This window comes from Haemaphysalis longicornis, unplaced genomic scaffold (assembly GCF_048455015.1).
Source record: "Haemaphysalis longicornis isolate Haplotype H1 unplaced genomic scaffold, Haemaphysalis longicornis Haplotype H1 scaffold_18, whole genome shotgun sequence".
NCBI lineage: Eukaryota > Metazoa > Arthropoda > Arachnida > Ixodida > Ixodidae > Haemaphysalis > Haemaphysalis longicornis.
Genome location: NW_027526282.1, coordinates 9,644,569 through 9,668,991, shown reverse-complemented (window position 1 = coordinate 9,668,991; position 24,423 = coordinate 9,644,569). Strand labels below are relative to the sequence as shown.

General features: G+C 46.0%; 1 protein-coding gene across 1 annotated transcript in view; it reads right to left on the bottom strand.

The window, feature by feature from the left end:
- Positions 1–2,203: 2,203 nt before the first annotated feature.
- The window catches only part of LOC144166562 (sodium-coupled monocarboxylate transporter 1-like), a 38,653-nt gene continuing 16,433 nt past the window's right edge, over positions 2,204–24,423 (bottom strand). Inside the window, exons 7-14 of the mRNA XM_077696060.1 lie at positions 22,633–22,721; positions 21,335–21,444; positions 20,182–20,249; positions 16,947–17,033; positions 11,335–11,519; positions 9,594–9,697; positions 6,496–6,590; positions 2,204–2,698 (exon numbers count right to left, since the gene is read on the bottom strand). Of these exons, the coding sequence (XP_077552186.1) occupies positions 2,543–2,698; positions 6,496–6,590; positions 9,594–9,697; positions 11,335–11,519; positions 16,947–17,033; positions 20,182–20,249; positions 21,335–21,444; positions 22,633–22,721 (894 nt within the window). The 3' untranslated portion in view covers positions 2,204–2,542. The remainder of the gene's footprint in view (positions 2,699–6,495; positions 6,591–9,593; positions 9,698–11,334; positions 11,520–16,946; positions 17,034–20,181; positions 20,250–21,334; positions 21,445–22,632; positions 22,722–24,423) is intronic.

Below are 24,423 nucleotides of genomic sequence, written 5' to 3'. Positions count from 1 at the left end.
CGTGGGCTCGCCTGAACCTCTCCCACTTGGATCGGGCCACCGCTGCCCCTTGTGTCCCTAATTACGTGCCGCAGCTTGGGCTAGCCAAGGCAAGGGGGTGCCAAGGCACTATTTTTTTTCGCAGAACGCACGGAAGCGAAAAAGATCACGGGATGGTTAACGCGACGCTGTCGATGAAAAAAAAATCCTCGGAAGGATCGTCAGATATCCTAAGGCGCCCAGAAACCGCCATGGGAGCAAGTCTTGATGCGACCGTTCTTGGTAACAGCTCTGTACGACTTTTACCGGATTACTATAGGCGCGTCTCAGCCACTCGCAGTGAAGCAAAAAGGTTGTAGGGAATTTCCAACCAATTTTCGGGGGTGTTTTCAGTTTTTGAAGGAGCGGATGACTCGAAACACGTGGAATGCGCGCTGTTTTTTCGCAGGCAGTCGTGGGCGAATCCGCTGGCCGCGCTCACTCGATTCCTAAACGTAACGTCGCTTCCGACCGGTCTGTTTGTCCAGTTTCGGTTATGAACAGACCAATTTTTTTATTTTCGTTTTCAATGCAGCGTGGCATATTTTTACCGCCAGATTTCGCACCTACCACCTTTTAAAGCGCGAAACAGTGAATATAAGGGGACGAAAATTTCATTGCAGCTTGTGGCTTTTTTGGGGTCCTGCAACAATTTTTTTTTACTTTTTTTTGTAATCCTAAAGGGACCCTGCAACACTTTAAATAAACTCTTTCACTCTTTCCATCGCGTCTGGAAGCTCTGCGAAAGCTATAGTTATCCCCAACAATGAAGCGGCACTGCGTGATATCCTCGTCGCAGCAGATACGCCTTTCGTTTCTGCTTTGCTTTTGTGGCTTTATTTGTAAAGTTGCTATCAAAAGCGTTCGTTGCTAGAACTAAACGAAAACCGGCCAATACCCGCTAAATGGCCTTAATGACATAATTTGTATAGTCAAAGAACGCTAGGACCGGCAAAACGAGAAAAAATATTTTCGGCGAGTTTCCAAGCTGTCTTATGGGCAGAGAGCTGTAATTTTTGGTTGAGGTGCTCTGCGACGCCATAATGTAAGTTCTGCGTGTGTTGGGTGATTACGTTCTGCAAGTACTTAAGATTTCAAAAAAAGTTAAAAAAGGTGTTCTCTGGTCCCTTCAAATGCTTGCAGAACGTAGTCAACCAACACATCTGTTGCTTAGATTAGGGGTTCGCTATGCACCTCAGCCGAAAGTTACTGCCGAATGCCCATCAGATAACATAGACATTTGCTTAAAAGATTTTTCTCTCTTTCCTGGTCTCGCCGTTTTTCGACCGCTGCAATTACGTCATCACAGTGGTGTAGCGGCTGTTGTCCGGCTTTCCTTCAGTCGGAAGTGTTGCAGAGTCTCTTTAAACATCTCCACGCAGTCAAAATTTTTACGAAGGCCTCCGATATGCCCACCTTATAGCCGGAGTGGAGTTTAGGTGCCTGAAAGACGGGTTTATATAATTGTCGTTTGCAGTCCGCAATGAGCTGCGCAATAAAAAATAAAATGTTATCATACGTGATTGGACTTAACAATCCGCTCATAATAAGCCGAACATGAAGCCAACAGCTAACGAAAACATTTTCTTTGAAATGGAGATACGTAAAGAGAAAGGCAGAGAACACGCCGAGGTAGCTCAGTGGCTAAGTTGTGCTGCTGAGCACGAGGACGGGGTTCGATTGCCCAGGTGGTAAAAATTAACCCGGAGCCCTCCAATACCGCGCACCTCATTGCCTGCGTTGCGTCGGCGCTTTAAACCTTGCAATCAAAATAAAAATCAGAGAGAAGGTTGGAGAGAAAACTAGAATGTGTGAAAGCAGGCGATGCGATGAGGAGGCTGCTGATGGGAGACACCACCCAGTCCTCCCAAGCATTCCCATTCCCCGTTTTGAGGTGTGGGAGAACCTGATTACCAGCACATAGTCGGATGCCTACCAACTTCTGGTCTCCCGCGCTGAGACAGCATGTAGTTCTACTGTCGCTTGGAATGAGGGACCACTCCCACATCTCCAGGCACAAATTAAGGTTCTCGAACAACTACTACAATAAGAAAGTGTTCATGCACACGGAGAGGATGGTACAGTGCATGAAGCCAAAAGAAGGAAGAAAGCAAATTGAAGGTGAAGCCCCTCAAAAACACGCTGATGCGCTTAAATTTGTTTCATATTTTATTTACCATGACATTTGTAAATTATGGTTGGAAGCGTTGAAGATTTTCCGGACAGGCTATTCTCCTTCTATAGACATGCAATGTCTGATGATGATTTCAATGTGGTATATTTTCTTTCTTTCTCTTTGACTCCTCAATTAAATGTTTATTCCTCCTTCTCCTCCTCGTTTGGAATTGAATGGCATAGGATTTCTTTGTGAACGCAAACAACTAGCTGTTCACTTTTGTATCCCTCAGCAGTAGTTTTTATCTCCCCTTTTTTGGGGAGGTAACGTAAGAGCAAACATCAGAAAATTGTAACTGTAGACCAACAAACATATTTATAAGTTCTATTATATGAAACGGACCACCGGCTAGGCACGACATATCAGTTTGTCGTGACCATTCGTTATAGGAGGATTTTCTTCACTCATGGGAGAGAGTTCCATGCCAAGAACTGCATATTCCGCCTCGTACGACTTGCAGGAGCTTTTCACGGCGTCGTTCCCCTTCTTTTCTTCGTGGTGAGGCTGTTGAAAAATAGGCGAGACGAAATTATTATTTTAAGCGGCTGAAGACAGCAAAAAACATTTTTTTTACGAGAAAAAGCTAGTGCGGCCACTTTTAGGGAATTGCGTGCACAAAAACAACTTTCCTGAGCGCCCCCACGCGCGTATACGTAGACCACAAATACTCTACGGAGGAGGATCATACATACGCGCACGCACACCCAGACAGACAGACAGACACACGCACGCACGCACGCACACACGCACGCACGCACGCACGCACGCACGCACGCACGCACACACACACACACACACACACACACACACACACACACACACACACACACACACACACACACACACACACACACACACACACACACATCGAACCAGACCTACAGAATACCGGTCTGGTGCGATATCACACCAGACCGGTATTCTGTAGGTGGTGGGTTCGGATCCCACCCGGCGGGCATTTTGTCACCACTTTCTTTCCGACTCAAAAAATTCTTCATCTCTTTCTATGACCTAACACATTCCCCCCTTTGCTTTCCGAGGTTTTCTTGACTGCCAACCCTTATTCTGTCTTAATTCACTGAGCGCCTCATTTCCCATTTCTGGTTCGATATATATATATATATATATATATATATATATATATATGTTGCCGCATTGTATACAAACATCCCTTTCGTCGAAGGAATTGAAGCTATTTCAAAAGCTCTATCAGAGAACCCGCACCAACATGCGCCAGAAGTGTACATTACTTTGTTAAAACTAGTTTTAACTCTCCACTATTTTGAATTCGACTCTTCTTACTTTTTGCAAGTTTTTGGAACCAGCATGGGTACTGCATTCGCGCCGACTTATGGCAACATTTTCATGGGGCAACTTGAAGCCACTCTATTAAGCTCTTTTCCACATAAACCTCAGGTTTACCTCCGCTACATAGACGACATCTTCATGATTTGGGAACACGGTCGCGCGACTCTAGAACCGTTTATATCTTATCTCAATTCTTCGCATCCGACTATTAAATTCTCCTTCCAGTACTCTGAAAAAGAAGTGAACTTCCTAGATACTACCGTCATTTTAGACAACGGTAAACTTAAAACCACGCTTTTTAGAAAACCAACTGACAGGCAGCAATACCTAGACTATAAAAGCCATCACCCGAGACACTGCAAGCAAGGGATCTTTGTAGGACAAGCCACCAGGCTTAGAAGAGTATGCAGTGATGACAGTGACTACGTAGATCACCTAGATGAACTGAAGTCCACCCTTATTAACAGGAACCACCCCAAAAGCTCGCTCGATCAGGCGTACCAACGCGCATCTAATCTCAAAAGGGATGACGTGCTCAACAAACAGCGACAAAACGAAAGCGCCAGGCCGCCTGCCCTAATAACTACATTTTCAAACGCCCTCCCAAACGTAAACAATATACTGCGCAAGTACTACCCCATTTTAGCCAGTAACGACCGACTTAGAAAGACTTTCCTGGAAGCCCCAAGGGTTACCTACCGGAGAAACAGGAATCTAAAAGATATTTTAGTGCATGCTAAAACCGGGCCTTCAAAGCAACCAGTCATAGCCAGCTGCTCCCGCCCCAGATGCAAGACTTGCAGGCACCTGCAGACCGACTGCATTGTAAAAAGCACAGCCAGTAATTATGTCCACAAGATTAATTCAAGTTTTACGTGCACTTCATCCAACATTGTGTATTTGTTGGAATGCTCAATGTGCCACAAACAGTATATAGGCGAAACGAGTCAACCTATGAGCCTACGTCTTAATGGTCACCGGGCAGATACTCTTAGCAAATCCTCCATAGCTGTAGCGCAGCATTTCAACCAACCAGGTCACAATTTTGATGACCTTAAGTTGTATATACTTCTGTCAAACTTCAGGTCTCCTAGGGACAGGAAATACCGCGAATCCTATTTAATTCACAAATTCAACTCCATGGAACCTACTGGAATTAATGCGTCTAGGGGCAACTTGGAATCCTTGCGATATTCACCGGGAGTACCGAAATAGGCAATGTCTTGCATATACCCTATCCAAAGACTATTACCGCTCACTCTGGTCCTTACCTGGTCACCTAATTTCTTTTTTTTTTCATTCCTTAGTGTCTAGATTAATACTCGCCCGCATCCCTGCAACCTTTGCTTTTGGAATTCCATTTTATTTTTTTTTATTTCTCTTTTTTTTTTTACTCCGTGTGGTCTTGTGCCCCGTACGTCACTGTAACTTTATCTTTTAGTTTTTGAGTTTCAGGACAGGCCTGTTCCAGGAATGTTGCCGCGGGTGAAACGTGCCATTTCAGTTGCCGGGTCATTGGTTTTTCTTTTGTGTGTGGGTTTATGTGGTTTCCCTCCCTGATTTTTTTTTCTCTTTTCTTCTTTTTTCCTTGACGTAGTTATTTCCCCCCCTTCTCTATCTTTTCTTTTCACCTGAGGCTTGCAGATAGTTTCTGATAAGGACTCCACTCTCACCGCCTGGTCTGCTTCCGGCGGTTCTGAGAAGCTTTCCGTTTTCCACGCGTCGGGTCAACAAACACCCTCTCATCCTTTCTCTCCAAAAATTCCACGAATATCAACCACCAGGTGACTTCCGTGTGACCTACTTCGCGGCTTAAACTATACAACCTTCTTTGCCCCTCAATCTCTCCCCCGACATACTCCCAAACCAATCCGCTTTCTCAATTTCACTTCCTTCTTTCCTTCTCCCCTCTCACCCCTATATAAAGCGTGCCAGCCAGGCGAGAGATTGCCCTGACGAAAGCAAGTCTCCTTGCGGAGACGTTGGCAACAATCGTGCTTTTACCTTGTTGAAAGTTTTCTTTTCTTGTGTTCTCTACCATCTTCAGAAGTTCAACTGCTCCCTATATATATATATACTCTCCGCCATCCGCCAGTCCCATTGGAGACCAAAGCAGAAGGGCATCAGTTCGTGGATACAGAATGCATCGTTAACAGTTTCACATTTTTACAGCGGCATATTTTCTCAGACGTTGTCTAAGTGGACACAGAGGCCAAAGGCAGCAATGCAATAAGTGGCCTCGAGGCATTTACCAAATTCAATAGGTGCATCTTTAAAAATGACGTTAATTACACACAAACAGCGACCAGTTGGTAGATACTTGCCGGCCGCATATAAGGCAGTACTACTTATCAAGCAGATAATACAATAGTTACACGCAAACACAAGAGCTTCGGCAATAATACCCCACAAAAAACACACACTCCAGTTACATAGAACCAGGTATTGCTACGATAATATATATATATATATATATATATAGGGAGTAGTAGAACTTTGAAGATGGTAGAGAACACAAGAGAAGAAAAACTTCGAACAAGGTAAAAGCACGATTGTGGCCTACGTTTCAGCAAAGAGAACTTGCTTTCCTCAGGAACTTGCTTTCCTAAGGAAAGCAAGTTCTCTTTGCTGAAACGTAGGCCACAATCGTGCTTTTACCTTGTTCGAAGTTTTTCTTCTCTTATATATATATATATATATATATATATATATATATATATATATATATATATATATATATATATATATATATATATATATATATAACGGCGAAGTGATTGCCTCGATGTTTGCAGTTAAGTGCAACGGACATGTTGATTTCCATATTGATGAGACGCCTCACGTGCAGTTGCGCAACACAGCGGTTGCATTCTACCTATCCCTGCTCCTCCTGATAGTTCCACGTTCAGGGTGCAAAGCTCCCTCAGCCTCAGGTTTGGGCATGTTGTTACGTCTTTCTGTTGCATGTAAACCTCTACACGCTGTTAACTCACTTGAAGTACTCGACGCAGAAAGGTGAAACGTCTCCAGAAGTTGATGATCACCGGGCTGGAGAGTTGGGAGTTTTCTGCGGCTTCTTTCGTACCACCTGTTCATTAAACAAAACACCATTTATTCACCAACCAATTCTAAACAAAGGTGGCCAGCGGTTTTTTAAGCGAGCAAGAATTGAAAGGACGTCCTGTTGGCGACAATGTTTGAGAAAAAGGAGCGCCAGTTTGAGGTATTTTATAATGTACAAAAAAAACAGTGCACGTTGCTTTTAAAAGTGCTAACACCATTTGGCGAATGCACGCACTTTTTATTTCCACGTCTCTTTAGCGAATAGGTATGAATAATCACTGCAAGGTCCAGTCATAAGGTCAGTGGTCAGGTGCCCCGGCCACGCTTGTGAAGGAAAGATCCCCGCCGAAAGATCCCCGCAGGAATAATCCCCTATAAGAACGCAGTCGGCCCGGCGAAGTTTCCACTATTGTTGACGTAGGGGACAATGGAGGGGACCGCGGGGCGCGGTGGCTTTTCCGCGAGATCTCATTGTTACGCTCCACCGTCGGAACGACGTAGCCGCTGCTTTCCAGCCACCCCTTTCGGAGGCATGTGTATTCGCCGCCTCGCGCTTGCTCGCACGCACGCCGACTTTTGACCCGAAAGTGGTGGCGCCTTATTTAATATTCCGCAGAAGGCTGAGTGACAGCTGTCTACGTGAATTTGGGCCCTCCATAACGCGTGTACGAATGCTACAGGGGCGTTCCCGAAGGGTAATACCGAGGTGCTATAAGGCCGAACTTGGCTGTTAGAAATCGTTCTTGCCTGAGTTCTCAGCTAGACAGCTCCTGGCGAGACAAGAAGTCTCGACAGCTGAAGCTAGGTTGTGATTTGTGAGTCCCCTAAGCGAGAAGTAGACTGGAGGATCGCGTCGGAAGTTTAGGGTACAGCTGTGTACCGGACAACTAGACGGCTCCTGCGGCGGGACCAGAGTCCCCTTCGTCGCTCGAGCGGTTTGCGCACGCTCGGAGCATAGGAGAGTTAGACGGAATTGGAAAGCTCGAGTGACTTGTGCACTCTTGGAGCTAGCGTGTAGCTGAACTTTGAAGTTTTTCCGTTTTTATTCTTCATGTACTCATTCATATAAATGTAAATAGTTGTATAGAAATCTTCGTTCTCCTTCATCAAATCCAAACGCCTCGAGTTCATCAATTCGGTCACTATCTCCGACAACTTCAACACCATCACCCTGCGAGCCTTCTGCCAAATCAACCGAAACCCGGGCAATTGGGTTCCTGATCGACATCGGACTTCGGGGAAACGAACATCCACAATCTCTACTGACACGGTTAACTTTTATATTTTCTCCGTAAGCCAAACGTGCTTAACGCACAGTTGTAATTGTCTATAATGCTATTGCGTTTAGACCTACATCATGAAAAAGTTGTTTTCACTTTGTTGATTCACTTTTATATCAGTGTTCTGCAACATAAGGGGTAAATACTTTGTTTTCTGTTATTCTGGGCGGGGTGCTCTTGCGTTGGTAATGGATACCTGGTAAATAGATGTCCACAAGAAAGCATTTGTACCCGCGAGAGAAAAAAAGAAACCTTACTTTGACTGTATAACCGGGAAATGTTACTGTTATTAATTAGTATAGATGCCGAGAAGAACCTCGCCAGTTTCCGGAACTAACGATTTGAAAAATGTTAATTTCTTCAGTAATGCCAGCGTACCCGGGCACAAAGGCAGGTTTATGTTTGCGCCAACTCTGACCACATGTGGCTTATGTTACCCCTAATTATCTACGTCCTCGAAGGAAGTATGAGCAAGGCGCGGCAATCTACCGGTATAGGAGAGAAATCCACTGTATGAATATTAGGTACATCAAAACGTAGCGTCAGGTTCCCCGTATCGCAGGCAATCGGGCGATGTTGGTGGAAAATTTGGTGTGAGTGAAAATTCCTTTCGTAAGTTGCTCCGCAACAAGAACCATGCGAACAAGAGCACAAATATTTACCGCTCGCACGCGCCGCTACGGGGTAAGAAGCCGTCAACGCTGGGGTGAAAGGCTCCTTAGCACGCGCTGGCTTTTGAACACGTGTGATGGATGCGCTGCCTTATATATCGCGCCGGGCGCTGTAGAGTTTCCGTCTGCACTGAATACGATACCGCTACCGCGTTCCACGCCTAAAGGTGAAGCTTCAGCATTTCTTAATACTTCCAGCGTAGTCAACGTTGAGCAATGGTAACATCGTGCAGTGATTTTTTAACTCCTAGATCCGTACTAATTTACTGCGTAGAAGCATTGCACATGACTTTGAATATGTGAAGAAAGGCTAGATTTGTAGACTGAACTAGGCAACTAATGTGAAAATAGCGGAAAGTTCTACTGAATAAACTTGTTATGGCAGCATTTTTGTACTTGCTTTCTATGTACGAAGTCATCTAGTAGCTGTAGGAAGCCACTATAATCCCTCTGGAGCGTTTAATGTGTGTTCGAAAGAAATTTGTCGCAACACGTGGTTAAATCCAAATATTCCCATATGCATGTCGTTACTGAGCAGCTAGATGCATGACAGCACAAGTAAAACATTGCAATATGCGCTAGGACAACAGCGTACATACACGCATTGCGCTGTTGTCCCAGCGCAAATTCTATTTTTCACTCGAATTGCATGATGGGCCTCGTCATTGACCCCAAGTCACTCTGACTGGTCGCTCTGGAGCGTCGTGGTGAAGCCCATTTGCGGCAATTTCTCGTGGGTAAGTACCTTTGAACTAACAATTGTGGGTTGCCATGTGCACCTAGAGCTTTTGCATTTGGATAAACGTGGTCTAACCCCTCAAAACCGTCTGCTAAAAGTTATTGCAATCAATATTTCAATTTTGTTACAAACACCATACATGGATGGAAAAAGCGCACACTGCTCTTGTCCTTGTAAAAAAGAGAGATCACAGCTCGGATATTCGCATGCTGTTTATAGTTTACTCAACAAAGAATATGATACCAGAAATTTTCTTCCCGACACATTGCAGAAGTAGGCACAATAAAAAAACTTCGCTCCTCGGTTAACAAATCCGCTGCACAAAGACGTTAACTCACCACTTGCAAGACTGAAAATGGTGGCCAGGACAATTGTCAATATAGCTCCGAAAAAGCAGCTCCAGAAAAAGGACAACCGGTAGAGCGGAAATACGTATTCTGGACTGCGGGATACAAAAAGGGATGGGTTGTAATAATTAAACACACATCACGGCCGCACGTGGATAGTAACGCTATCAGGCTAACAAATGTACCCGTGTCAGCTTAAGTTCGCTACGCCTTATAATTTTGGATTTCACGACCGTCGTTCTATGAATACACGAGCATATATACATTGAATACAGACAGTTTCTTGATATCATTGCCCTCCCTCCATTTCAGTCAATGTATCTCCAAAAATATCGGCAACGATGCAGTCGCATTCGACTAAACAAAGCAGCGGTATATTATATTGGCACGAGAAATTCGTCAGTGCATGGAATGCGGTATTAAAGCTTTCGGCCAGGCCATCCAACCAGCAATCCAGCGATGAAGCAAGAGGAGTAAACGCACAATCAAGTTAGCATAGAGCAAACAAGCGAGTTGCTGGCAGTGGGTGCACCCCGAATGAAGAGAGGAACCAAGCTTGATAGGTATCGCATCGAGGGTAGTCAAGCGAGCGTTTGTACCTAAAACCGCGTTCCCGGCCCCAGGTGACGTAGTAGTCGTGAGGTGAACCACTGTAAGCAAGCAGCCAGTGAAATAGGGCCGACATGGCGCTCACATCGGTACGGTGTTAGGCCCACGTCAACGCTAAAGGCATCACCCCTGTCATCACAATCATAGAGATAACATGCATATTGCTCAAAATCACAAATGCAATACTTTCAAACCGATTTTTTACGTGATCAGTACTGATGCACTGAAACCAGACTTTCCACGTCAGACAATGTCTATTATATGAGAACGCGACCTCCGGTACTATTCTCCACCAGCCATTAACGACATGTATATAAAAATCCATAGCTGAAATTGCACACCAGCCATGGAGCCACGGTTGTGGGTTAACATTTCACTCTTTGATCCGCTTCGAGTGTTAGGAACTCAATAGTGTGCTAAAATTGTATAGTATCACAGGTAACAGCATGTTACCTAGCAAGTTGGTAATCAGCTGTGGAACATAACCCAGTGCGAAGGTTCGCGAAAACCAAGAGAGGACACAATTGTCTCGTTTTCTCGTCTCACTCTTCGTCTACCTTCGCACAGTAATGTCGTACATAAGAGCTAAATTTTTGTAGTGGTAGCTCATCGTTACTCCAGTTCATTTTTATGATATTTGATCAACTACTGCTCTTCAGTTATGATACTTGAAGCCACAAATCTGCGTTTGAGCATGGCAGCCATTTAGAACAGTTTTATTGACGGATAGCCGTCAGAAAGTACTCCGTTTATAACATCATCCCAAAAACATTTATATCTGCTACAGCAAGCATCAGACATCCTCTTGTTCCTGTTTTTGGCGCGTTATCATGATCAATTCATCAATTGAAATACTTTCAACCTGTGAAAAACCAACCAGAACTAAACTGGAAGCATACAATGACCAATACCTTTGTGCCCCTGACAGCGTCCATAATGCGGTTTAAAAATCAATATTTTAAAGGAATGGTTTTTCCGATGCACCGTACCTTCTTTAAGGAATACTGATAAATAAACCTTTGAGTTTCATACAGCGTGATTACTGCAGCTTGAAAATACATAATTTCCATGAATCATTTCTCTGTTGGAGCGTAGCTTATTTAAGGCGCAGTGACAGACGAACCTTTGGTGCAGCAATGAGCTCACAGTTGTGGCAGCGGCGCCAAACTCGTCAGAGGCGTTTGCCATGCTTGGGCAGCGATCGAGCTTCCCAGTAAGCACAGGTAGGGGTGGTAGTGAGGAACTGCTCCTTCCTATAGCATGCCACAACTGCAGCCCGCACACCAGTAGACTGGCCCAAGCTGCACCCTGCATCGAAGAACCACGAAAAAAACTGCGTATATGACAGCTGCACTGTTCGTAATATTGTTGAGAAAACCAACGACGCGGACAAAAATGACAAATATTGTCAGGAAAATGGCTTCATCATTTCATGTTTTATTTTTCCAGCTTTGTGCTCCCTGGACACGAATTATAATTAAATCATCACAACGGATATCTATAATTGCAAGCTAATCCTGGGATTGTTTCATTGTCTGCTAGCTCAGTTTTTCTACCGTCATCATAAGTACACTCCCTGTGGAAAATCTTTAACTGGCAATTATCGGAACCAATAACGATGACAGTGGTGGGAACGTGATAAACAGCCAACATCCTTACCCTATAACTGCCTATGCGCCGTCTGTACGCCTGCAAGCTAAGCAAACCGGCAGAAAACAATATGAACCTTCTTTGCGATTGTATAACAAACACAGCACTGATTAACAATGCGTGAGGAAGGCTGACAGCATCCAACTGGATAGAGATGACCAACAGCTGGCCTCTTCCGTCTAACAACAACTTCTGTAAATCTCCGTGCGTACCAGATTTTGGCTCATGTTTAGAGGTGCGAAGGTAGTATAGCTTAATTCTTAAATTGCACTGGTGGGTCCTGGGTGGCTAAAATCAACAATATTACATTTTTACATCGCGTACAATTACATTCCGACCAAACTCTAGCTCTCTCCCACCGTCAAAACCTGAATGAATTTGATTGTTGTGAAGACGTTTCTTACGCTAACCAAACTCAGCATAACAAATTTAGGCATAATTTATTGTGTAACGAGACCCACAGGTTCACAACGTCATAGACGGGTGTATATTGACTGGCTCCGAGTTTTGTGCTTTAGCAAGTACCCGCAAGGAGTTGCTGAACACAAGTACAGATAATTGAGGCGCTCGGTGGCGCAGACAACCGAACTGCTATGGAGGGTGACTCTTTCCAAGCTGCTTAATGTAGAAGGAGTGGGGCAGCCAAAAACTCGGAAGATGGTTGTGTTTCGGGGTATTGGCCTTCGAAATAATGTCTCCAAGGTACTAGAATTTTAAAGGTTCAAAGTACAGCAACGAACCCCAGATACCGCCTTATGAGCTACTTGCCTTTAACAGGCGAATCTCTAAGAAAAATTTCCCCGCATTTCCCTGAGGGGAAGAATGTGAAAGTGCGAATGCACAAGTTGAATTTGCGCGGTTCGGTAATGTTCGCGAAAGAGAGATCACACGCACACACAACTACAAAGAAAAAAAGATGCCTTTATTCACAGACACCTATTTGTGTTGTCGTTGTACTTGATTGCTAGAGCGGATCTCAGCTTTGAAATTTCGTGTCAGTACTCCTTTAAGCGGGTGCATTAGCCCTTCTCACGCCCTATTCCTGGCCAATCCCCCACGTGGGTATGTGCCATGCACAGACACCTATTTGTGTTGTCGTTGTACTTGATTGCTAGAGCGGATCTCAGCTTTGAAATTTCGTGTCAGTACTCCTTTAAGCGGGTGCATTAGCCCTTCTCACGCCCGATTCCTGGCCAATCCCCCACGTGGGTATGTGCCATGTCAGCGGCCAGGCAGCGCGCGCCCATCTCCCCCCGTTGCCAAGGAAGACGAGGAGATTCCTGGCCAATCCCCCACGTGGGTATGTGCCATGTCAGCGGCCAGGCAGCGGCGCCCATCTCCCCCCGTTGCCAAGGAAGACGAGGAGCGCGCGCACCCGCAGCTGTTGCTATGTGGACGGACGGCGGTTGCCAGAATTCAGGGTCGCTTATAAAGTGCATTCGCACTTAAAACCGCCACCGAAAATCGCGAATGATTTATCTAGGACGAGGAGCACTGCTTAGCAAAGACCGTCGAGAAACTCCCACGGAACGCCTGGAATTTCAACGCGCATTTGGTTTCCTTCTTTTGAGAAAACGACTTGCGCCTTTTGCAGTCCGATAAAGAATAGTTCTTTGCTGTGGTGCCATCTGGCGAATTCAACGAAAGAGCCCTAGCCGCGATCCCGAAGAGCTTTGCCCAGCGAGAAATGAAGCCTTTTGGAGTGAAACAAAGATCTTATGTGATGTGCGAAAATTTTAGTCTGCAGCATCTCAAGAAAGCCGTGAAAGCAAGCAAGGACAACACACTAAATGTGTTTTTTTCGGAAGTACTCACAGATTGTGGACACCATTCAGGGCTATTGTCAGTTAAAGAGGGTCCTTGCAGCAAGAAATGATCCGGTTTCTCCAGAAAGACTTACACTGTCTGCACATTGATGACCGTTTTGCGATTAGAAACAGTTTGGATGCCTTACAGGTGCCGAAGGATAACGACCCAGTTGGCTTTCGCTTTTCTGTTGACGTGACAGACATATGCTACTCTATACGGCATGAAAATTTGCTCCCTTCTCTCCACTCTTGCATCGATGAGAATGGAGCAGTGCAATTTCAGAATTCTACTGGCATGTCGGTTGCAAACTTCATCGTACTGCTGGAATGATTGATTGTAGGGTTTAACGCGTCAATGGAATGTATGCGATGAGACGCGCCGTAGTGGAGGGTTCCGGATTAATTGTGACCACCTGGGGATCTTTAACGTTCGCCGAAATCTCGAATGTACGGGCGTTTGTGCTTTTCGTCTTCATGAGAAAAGCGGCCGCCGCTTCCGGGAATCGAACCCGCGTCCTCGTGCTCAGCAACGCAACGCCTTAGCCACTGAGCCACCGCGGCGGGTATCGTGCTGCTCGAGCTTTATATTCATTCGACTTTTATCTCCTTTGAAGGAAAGCATTACCTACAACGTCATGGCATTTGTATCGGGTCCTGCGTCGCGCCGATTCTGTGCAATATCTTTTGAGCAGTCTAGACTGAACCTTTAATGATGCCCTTTATTCTAATGTTTTTGTTGCCGTTCTTAAGCGTGTTCATGACTTTTTAGTGATTTTAAAGAAACTAACCGAGGAAACGCACCTTGCCTCGGTAGGAAACATTTTAGAGCTTTTTAATCTACATGGCAAGGCCTAGCTTTCACCCACGAAGTACCTGTTGTCAATGAACTGTAGCTATTAGACATTACCATGAGGTTTCCTGAAGATCAAGTTTGATGGTTGTACAATCCAAGCGTTCAAAATGAACTACTGCCCTATCAATCGGCGCATTGAAAAACAGTGAAAAGGGAATCGCTTCACTCACTCTAGGATCTGCTTTGCAAAAATCGTGTGCTCACAGGATGCAGGAAAGTTTTATTAGTCAAACTCGCAGGGTTCACTCGGCCAGTTTTCTTGGCACTGTCGTCATCGCTGTGGCAAAGACTTTGCTCAAAAAAATTAGTGCCTTTCCACTCTGTAAAGAAGGAGGACCTGCAAAGCTGGACGCAGTCCAAGGTTTGGACTGTTTATCGCAAACACGTTTATCGAATTCGCGATGGAGCATATTTCTTAGCCAATTAGCTGAATGAACCTCAGAAGGATCCAAGCTTGGTTCTTGCAGATAAACATGCAACTGCCTGAGTCTCTCTCGCGTCGTAAGCATCTTACTGTTTGTCTAGGCCGGGTTCAGACTGTTGCCGCAACTGTCGTAATAACTTTAAAGAATGAAGTCCTTTCACGTCTCAGACAACTGAACGGCGTGACATGGAATTTTTTTACGTCCGTAAACCACGATACAGTTTTGGCGTCGGTAATCTGAAGATAGCCCACCAACACACAAACCCTATCCGCACTACCACTAAGGATTCCGGACAGGTCCCATCGGGCCGTTTAACGTTCATGTTTAAATCTCTCACCAGCACAACGGACATGCCATCCATCAGTAGGGGCATGAAACCTATAGCTGCGCGTGCACGCCTCCGCTCCTCCCTCCCACTATTGTCCACTACAAACGTGAGCAGGCATAACCAGACAACCGGTCTTGTGCGCGTTCTTAGAAGTGACAGACGCCATCGAAAATATTCAATAAAAGCCCTTTGAAGAAGTGATAATGGCTCACGCCGGCGTTCCAAGCGGTCAAATTGCTGTTCATCCGGGAAGGATTCGCCGCTACTCCGCGTGCTGAACTTGAGGCGGTAACGGTGGTGCCAGAAGCGTTCAGTTGTTTTTGCACCCATTCGCGTTTGTGCTAGGGCCAACGCTTCGATTCTTGCTCTACTTCCTTCAAACGAACAGCATGCATCCGTCCTTTTACGCTTCAATACCTAGAAGCCCTTGAGCTCTATTCTCGCGTACAAACATGTGGCTGTCCGTTTCCCTTCCCCCTCGTATGCATCTTACTGTGTGTGTAAGATGTCTGTGTACCACATCAACCCACACCCGAACCATTCGATTGAGGAAGACAGCTGACTAACCGCATTGAGCCATGTATTTTAGACATCTAAATACCACCACATGCGGCATTTCATCGGTAGCGGCTGGAAGCCCGCAAACCGCGCACGCATAAACCGGCAACCGGTGATGGCGCATACTTAGGCGCGAAAGACACCGGCGAAAATGCCGATTGGAAGGCCTTCCAAGGTGAAAAATAAATATGGGCGTAAGCCGGCCTTCCAACTGGGGAAGTTTCTCTTCTACCGGGATGGATCCACAGCTACTTGGCAAAGTGAATTTGAGTGGAAACGGTGACGCCGGCTTTTGGTCGTTTTAGGGGGAAAGCCCTTTGGCAGCCGTTACCTGGCTTCGGGAGGGTGGCGTCAGTTTATGTCCGCGTAACCGACTGAGTGAACGCAGCTGCGACGAAAAAAAGAAAGAAAACGGAGAAGATCGTCTAGCGAAGGGTAAAGTGGAGTACGACACGTGCGGCTATGGCGTCATCTCTTTCACTGCCTTTCCCTCGCACATGTTTCATGTGTCGCCACTAAGCAGTGCCCTCCCCCTGACAATTACCCCAGACACTGCTCCATTCTCCGCTAATCCAAACCACGTGACGTTTGGGCGGGAGGTTCAAATACGATATGCAAACATGCTCGCTGCTCCTTTGTGCGGGGCTAATCCGAACCACGCGAAATTTGCGCGGGAGGTTCAAACTCGATTTCCAACATGCTGGCCGGCCGCGTCGGCGGCGCACTGCGAGGTGGCAGCAGAGTAGCGCACGCCGCCGTACGTTCGCTGACTACGCGAACACTTCCTGAGACGCAGCAGAAATGCGCCGTGACCGAGAAGAAGGCAGCTGGCGGTGCGTACAAATTTCATATTAGGGAGTGTAGTAATCGTGAGCGCATTTTTTGCGCCTATCCGTGCTTCTGTTTATTTTCCGCAATCATCTGATAACCGCATACCGCCGTTATCTGCCTACTACGCAACTTGCCAAAGGGGCATCGATGGAGGCGAGGGGGAAAATAGTTGTGGAAGGGGTGTCAGCAGTGGTGAGGAGTAGCCCCGGAGCGACACCGAGTAAATCAGTGACACCGGAAATGGGGGGTGAGACATATACTGCTTTGCAGTAAAAAGGGTACCTTTGAGTTGACCCATGGTGAAGAGAGGGCAAGAAGAACCAGGGCTGCGAATGGACCAGAGGCGGCACCGTAAAGGGCCACGAAGAGCTGCGCAAACGACACAATATTCCGCGTCGATAAGAAGGGTTAAAAAATTAGCACACCGAACATAAAGAAACATGAACATTTTTTGAAAATAATTTATTGTTAAACTGTGGTTGTACCAACATGTTTTTGGCGCTCCATAATAGTCCGTCTACACAGAAATATGTTTTTATGAGGTAGCGACCTTTTACCGCGTGTTCAGATGGGTGTAGTGAAATTGCTAAATAACGATGTGACAGAGGGCCCTGGGAACACTACGTAAGCCAACACTTACAGGAAATGCCTCCTTTTTGTGACGTTGTACCTGTCTGGAGTAGAAGTTCAGTCTTGATTATGGCAGGGATGAACAGATTAGAATAGGCCATATTAGACGCCTGGCGATTACACAGTAAATCGAGGCCATTTATCGTTAGTGTTCTGTTGAAACAAGTAAGTGTGCCTAGCTAAAAATAGAAGGACAGCCTGCGTATTTAGTGCGAAGTAACTGCGTTTTAACCCAACGGCTTCTACCTAAAAGGTACGTAGACATCTAAAAAATCCGAGAGGAAACAAGCCGAGCTCTTGACACTCGCGGCCTCTCTCCGTATACCCTTCATCAGATCCCCCTAGGAGTACCTGCCTGCGTTCCCAGCGCTGATCTTATAGAACTTGGGATTGACTGAAATCTTCACCGTCCCTTTTTAAAGGAAGTTGAGCGTGAAAGCTTTCACACATCAAAATTGCGTCAAAAGTTCGCCAAAACCTTCGCTTCAAAAGTTCGCTAAAGTGCGTCCAACATTCGTTGAAAGGGCGTCCAATAGATCATCAACCTTTCAAAGACCCCAATCGTGAGCAAAGAGCGAACCCATGCAAGGATCTCTCCCGCACTGAGTAAACGCATCTACGAACGAACAAAACGTATACCAATAAGTGGCTTGTGATGTAACGGTGTAGTATTATACTCTTTCTTCGTGATCGATGTGTGTATTGTTTTATCTAGAACCGTTCGTTTTTCACGATTTTCAAGTAACCGTTTTGACACCATGGAAGCCCGGGTTCGTGCATGCGCCGTGTGTCCAGAAATCTTATCAGAGCTTTCGGTCGACAACCCCGCTTATGAGGAAATGCATTAGTGCTTTTTACAGGACGCCGTCGGCCCCATTAAGAAAGCTTTCGCTTTAAAAACACGGAAAGCACATCGCGTGGCATCGTCAAGCCCAACTCGAACACCAGCAGACTTCATGATGGCAGCAGTGCAAGGGAAAATGAAGACTAAATGGGCAAAGACAGACACGGTGTTCCTATAGTGTTTAGCAGAGGAGTCTTCAGGCTTCTTCCGCTAAACGCTAAACTTCTCTATTCCATCAACCCTCCTCCCCCCCCCCCCCCCCCCATACAATGTGAACACCCTCTTTGTACCAGTTTTCTTAAATTTGCGCGTCGTTCCTCTGCTCCACAATGCGGACCAAGACACGCCCTCCGCGGCTTTACACGTTCGGCACCTCCAAATTAGTGGATTGGCTACTTGATCATGGTTCTTCTTTGCATTACTGACACCAGCTACAACCCCTCTGACCGAACAGGCCCCGCTTCATTCTGCCAGCCCCCTCTCCGGACCACGGTGTAAGATATCTTACACCGTGCTCCGGACTATGCCTCGGTTTCTTTTCGGTTCTTACCTGATTCAACTTTGCTTAAAGAATACGGCATTGTCCTCGTGATAGAGCACTCTGCTTTTACCATTGCTACCAGTACTGTCAGCCAACGTACCTCCGGCTGCCACACATACCTCTGTCATTTCGTTCACCGTGCCACCCACCCATACATGACCGCGCTACGGAGAGATATGCCGATTCTTATCAGCATTTCACGCTGGTATAGGCTCCTGTCCAAGCTGGCGCGGAAGGCAATGCCCGTGGAAACCCGTAAACCCGAGTACCTCTTGCGGGTGCTCCTGTGCCCTGGCAAATATTGTACTAGCCTCTGACGTTTCGGGATCAGAACCGCACTTCGTGCAGCTCCCGCTTGCATTTCGAGCGCCCTTCACGTACAATATATTGACCTTAACTCCCCGCTTCACTCCTCTGTCTTCGTACCTCATTCTTCGGGCGCAACCACCTTCGCCCCCTACCATCACATTCTTTAGCGCATCTACACCTATCCTGGTCAACTGTCTTGCCCCATCGGTTCTTCCTACCCATCCACCTCCCCCTCTTATTGTGAATACAGCCCCATTCTTTTTTCCCCATCCCTCGCCTCGGCCACATCCCGCGAGCCCTGGCTGCGCCCCCCCCCCCCCCCCCCCCCGGCGACGGTGCACGTCCAAGCTGCCCAGGAACCCTTGTGTGCACATGCTCACCGGATCTGCGAAAACACTGCAATCCTACGCGGAGCCCGTGGTACAAAAACGGCCACTAGAACGCGGACTTGGGTCACTAAGCAAAGTTTCTTTTCCCTTCTCAGGCAAGCATAAACCAAAGCTAATCTAGCCGTCTATAGCACGTTGGTAACGTCTACGTGCAAATACTCAAACATCCATTGCTTTCCGTTTACTGACACATTGTAAACAGAACTGAAAGTGTAAAAAAATTCAAGTTAGTCAATTTATAAGCAAACATTGCGGTGAAGGAACAACTTGAAAAAAAAACAAGCTAGAAATTAACCATGAGGATATCGGCACTTAGCGGAAGCTATAATTTAAAATTAACTCTTTGGCAAAACGAGAGTAATCGTTATTAGTATGAAATGCATCAGTACCTGTAGTGTTATATGTTGATATTCTTTCATCTGCTGTTTTTTTCCACCTTTGAAAAAGCCCACAAAATATCCACCAGCTGGTGGGCTTCATGCCATTTTGAAGAATGCCTCTTCGGGGACGGAGGTACACGTAAGTTATTTCTATTCAGAGAAACCTCGTTAAGCCATACCTGAAGAGGACGCGAAGAAAGTTCGTACTAACCGGTGGTGTTTTTTAAATGCTTTAGGTTAAAAGGAAACCGAGTCGGGTATTCGGCATAACTACGTATTAAGAAAAACCACGGCTTATGCGGGTACGGTTTAACGAGATTCTACTATTATACGTCAATTTCCATAAGTTCCTGCGCATTTAGATGAGTATTTAGTATTTAATAATGATTGTACAGTAGAATTAATAGCCAAGTGTTGTACTTACTGTAGCAGTTGTACCAACTAGTGGTACACAAATAGCGAAAATGGTCATAACAGTTCCACTGGCAAACGCTGAAAACGACAAAACACATTATGCTTGCTGATTCCATAGAATTGAAAAGCAGAGGGTGACTGAAAATCTACGGACGCATTGAAAAGTGTTGATTGGACGTCAAGGTTAGCTAGTCAGTAATGGCTTCTCTTAAACTCAGGCGACGCAATGGAAAAGATAATCAGAATGATCTTTGAAGCAATGCGGGAGCTTCCTATCCCCACATAGGATGCAAGGGTGGGCTTGGGATGTGTAAAAAGCTTCCGACTTGCCTTGTTTGCTGGTGAGTAAGAGTGTGATACAGACAGGGACATGAATACAAAAGGGAGGCATTGAATAGGATGCAGAAAAGTGCAATGAGGGGGATGGCGAAGGGATAATTCGTCACGGAATGGTGAGGTGGATGATCAGGAGCACGATTGAAAAAGGGTAGTGACAAGGAGGGAAAAAGTAGGGAAATAGTAAAATGTCTTGTCTGTGGTGATGAGATTATATTAGGAAGATGGGGAATGGAAAAGTACCGTTGACGGGGAAGGGGAGAAGGGAAGAAAGACTGGGTTAGAGAGAATGAAGGACAAATGGGAGAAGAGGGTGAAAAAGTGTGTCGGACGAAGGTGGAATCGGAACAAGAAGGAAGGAAACGAGGAGGTTTGGGGGGACAAGTGGGAATACGGAAGGGGAAAATATTCGGGAGAAAGAAAGTTGAGGACGGAGAGGAAGGAGAGGAAAAGGTGGTAAACAGAATTGGACGAAGGAGAAAGTGTGAGCAGATCGGACATAAAGGAGGGGAGCTGAAGAGGAAAAGCGATGTAGGTGGGGGAAAAAGAACTTAAAATAGACGAGAGTGACGGGAATACACGCCAGGGGGAAACATGGGCGTAGCTAGAGGTGGTAGGGGAGAGGAGGATGAATACTTAAAGCGTAGAAAATGGGGAAAAGATAGAAGACCGGAGGGCGGAAGGAGAGATTGAGGGATGGAAAACTGCAGTAGTTCCAGAACAAAGAAAAAAACAAACACAAGTGGCATAAATACACAGGTATATTATCCATTTAGGGCTGTGTTTTCCAGAAATTGATTCATCTTTAGAGATGGTATCAACCATACCAAGCAGACGCATCACGTTGAGGGCCGTTCGCTCATTCATGCTGACGTAAGGTGCTACGACGTCGACGTAGAATGTGGCAGCATGCGAGTTGACGATAGATGAAACAGTGCTGCGGTAGAAAACCAGAACCAATAAGAGCTAGCTACTGGCTCTTAAAGAGCAAAAAAATATTGGCAGTTGAGCTGTCCATATGTAGCCAACACAAATTTACCGTGAGACTGTTAATTCCCCGTATTGCCCTCCATACTATTAAAGCTTGCCCCAGGGTAATCACAAGAATAAAATGTGCAATCAGTGCATATTGCTGCGTTCCTTTTTTGGGGATAAATTTTTGCGGTGCGGTCTTTCAATGAAACGTTACTCAGCTCAAGGCGACATGCAGTGAATGCATGTTTCTTTATATAGTTGAAGTTCAATTTACTTAAATTGCACGCTGTAAATTCAATACAGTGTGTTAAGTATGACCAGAACACACACTTTTTTTCTACACTCGGGACACCTTCCACAGGTTTTATTTTAGGTTTCCTAAACATGCGCTTGTCAAGATATACTTTTACTACGCTTACTAAGCGGAGAATCTCGCACGAGGCCTGATGAGTACTACTGCGCCCCTACGACTTTCGATACTGTTTCCCACTCTTCTCTCTTTTACCTACCGTTATAGGTTTTGTAACTACAAGACCTTCGGCAGCTATTTGAAATCGTTACGGGCTGTTCTGCTTGAATCGTTTTCATGCGCAACGGTGCTACCAAAAAGCAGTAACGATTGATATCTTTTCTCGACAAGCGTGTTGAATAGCGTCGATTAAGTAAATCTCAGAAAAAAGTGGTTCAGGCCCTACATACAACTAATCTCTACTAAACATTTGTGTTCGTTTTGTGAACTAAGCAGAATGCGGCGCTTTTCAAGACAAGAGCAAGAAGCAATATCCTATGGACTTCCACAATTGTACAGAGCTCACAGTACTTTACGAGAAACTTGAGCGTAATCCGTTGGCTCTGGCTGCACATTACAAGCCATTTCTTGGAAATATTTTGTTAAAAACGAATGGTCCCTTCACCTAACTTAGCTTACACTCTTCAATTATAAGAGCAAAATAAATGGACTTATTGCTAGCCAGCACTACGCTGCCTCACCTGCCGAAACCCCGCTCTCCGCGCTTGTTATTCTTAGCATAATGAAGGCTTATACCAATGCGCCCGCGTGTATTACTGATTGCAGAATAAAGAATACAGTACTAAGGACACTAGTTCAGAGTATTTACTAGATAGTACAGCGCATATTCGTTCAACATACCTTGTCGACCCTCCAAGCAGCCCAGCCAGGAATAACCCTCGCAGCATTGTCACGTCTGAGAGGCTCTCTTTTACGTAGTATGGGACAATCTGAAGCATACAGTGCGTAGTTAGCTGTGGGAAGCCAGTCAATTTTGGCATTCGAAATGAAGAAAACTCTTATTTTGGAAGTTCCAAAGAAAAGGAAATGCTTCAAGAAATCACGTTCTAGTGGTAGCAATAAATGACATTACCCCGACCCCGTGGCCTCCCTCACAGACGGATCTCCCAATTAAGGGCTAAACATAAACTTCGCGTTGTCCTGCAGGGTACAAACTTCAGTCTACCCACCGCACAGGCTCGGTGGCTATGGCGTCGTGGTGCTCAGACCAAGGACGCGAATTCGATTCCCGGCCGCGGCGGCAGCTTTTCTGATGGAAAGCAAAAGTGAAAACACGCATGTATTCGAGATTTCGGAGAACGTTAAGGATCTCCAGGTGGGGAAAATTAATCCGGAGCCCTGCGCTATGGCGCACCTCATCGCCTGTGTAGCGTCAGCGTGTTAAACCTCCTAAACAATCAACTTTCTAAAAGACTGCACACAAATCCTGCGCTTGTTCAAGCCCCTCAAAAAATTGGCCGCGTATCTGCTTGTTTCATTGGAAATATCGACGGAAGGCGACAGTCGACTGGCGCCTTGGGCAAGTAAATTCCTCCCTTCTCTTTTCCGCTCAACTCTCACGCTGTTCCTCTCCCGTCTCGTTTCCCCCAAGATAGCACGCTAGAGGTTTGCTCAAGTCAATTTAAATTAACCGCGTTCCTCTGCTCCAAGTAGGATTCCTCCAATGCCAGCGCTGCCGTTCGACGCAGGCACGCATGAATCGAGGCACTCTGCTACAACTTTTATAGAAACACGTTGCCCTACTCCACGAGCGTTCTAGCGGAACGTGTAACCTATCCAGTGGAATCTTTCGTTGCTGTTGACGTTTGATTTTTCAAAAGCCGTCAGGTAGCGTGGGCAAAAGCAGGCGACGGTTTTCTGCACTTGATGTAGTATTCTATTGGCTATCACAAAAACCAAACATCAGTGAATTTTTAAAGCGATGCTTTCTACCTCTACCATCCAACGGTTTTTTCGTGATGTGCGGGACAATAAACTCCCAACGCCGCAGAGGCGGCGGGGGAGGGAGGGGGAAGGCTGAGGGTTTCACTGACGGAGTACACTGTAGAAGCGCGGCGAATTTATGCAGCGTTCGTCGGGTGGAGATGCCTGCTCGCCAGCAGGCGCGTCAGCGGTACGGCTTTGTCATCTGCTTTAGCTACGGTTGTTTTGGGCCTGTTTTGGCGCAGCTTCGCGTCTATTTCGCATTTCCTCCGCACGGCTTGATTAACTTGTTCGACAGCACCTCCTGGGTAACCCGGATCCGACAGAATTAAGTCGTTGTACGGCAAAGATACATTAAGAATTGGTTTGCAGGCCGGGAAAACAAATTGTAAAAACCACATACAGACATCTGGCCGCTATAGATGCGCTACCTTTTCCGCACTGCTTGCCAGGAATGGTACTCCGTTTTCTAAATTGGGGAAAACCAATTCGGTTGTATTTTAATATGTATTACGATAGGGGAAAGGAGCAACTGGTTCCGATAAAGAGCGATTATGAAAGTTCCCCCAGCTTTGTCGCTGTTCTCAAGCTTACTAAACTTACTAGTTTAAATCGGTGTAAATGGGCATCACTACGCTCGCATGCGTAATTGTTTCGATGTCTGCGCTTGTGTCCCGCAGTGGTGGACCCCCAGCTAATACATCAGGA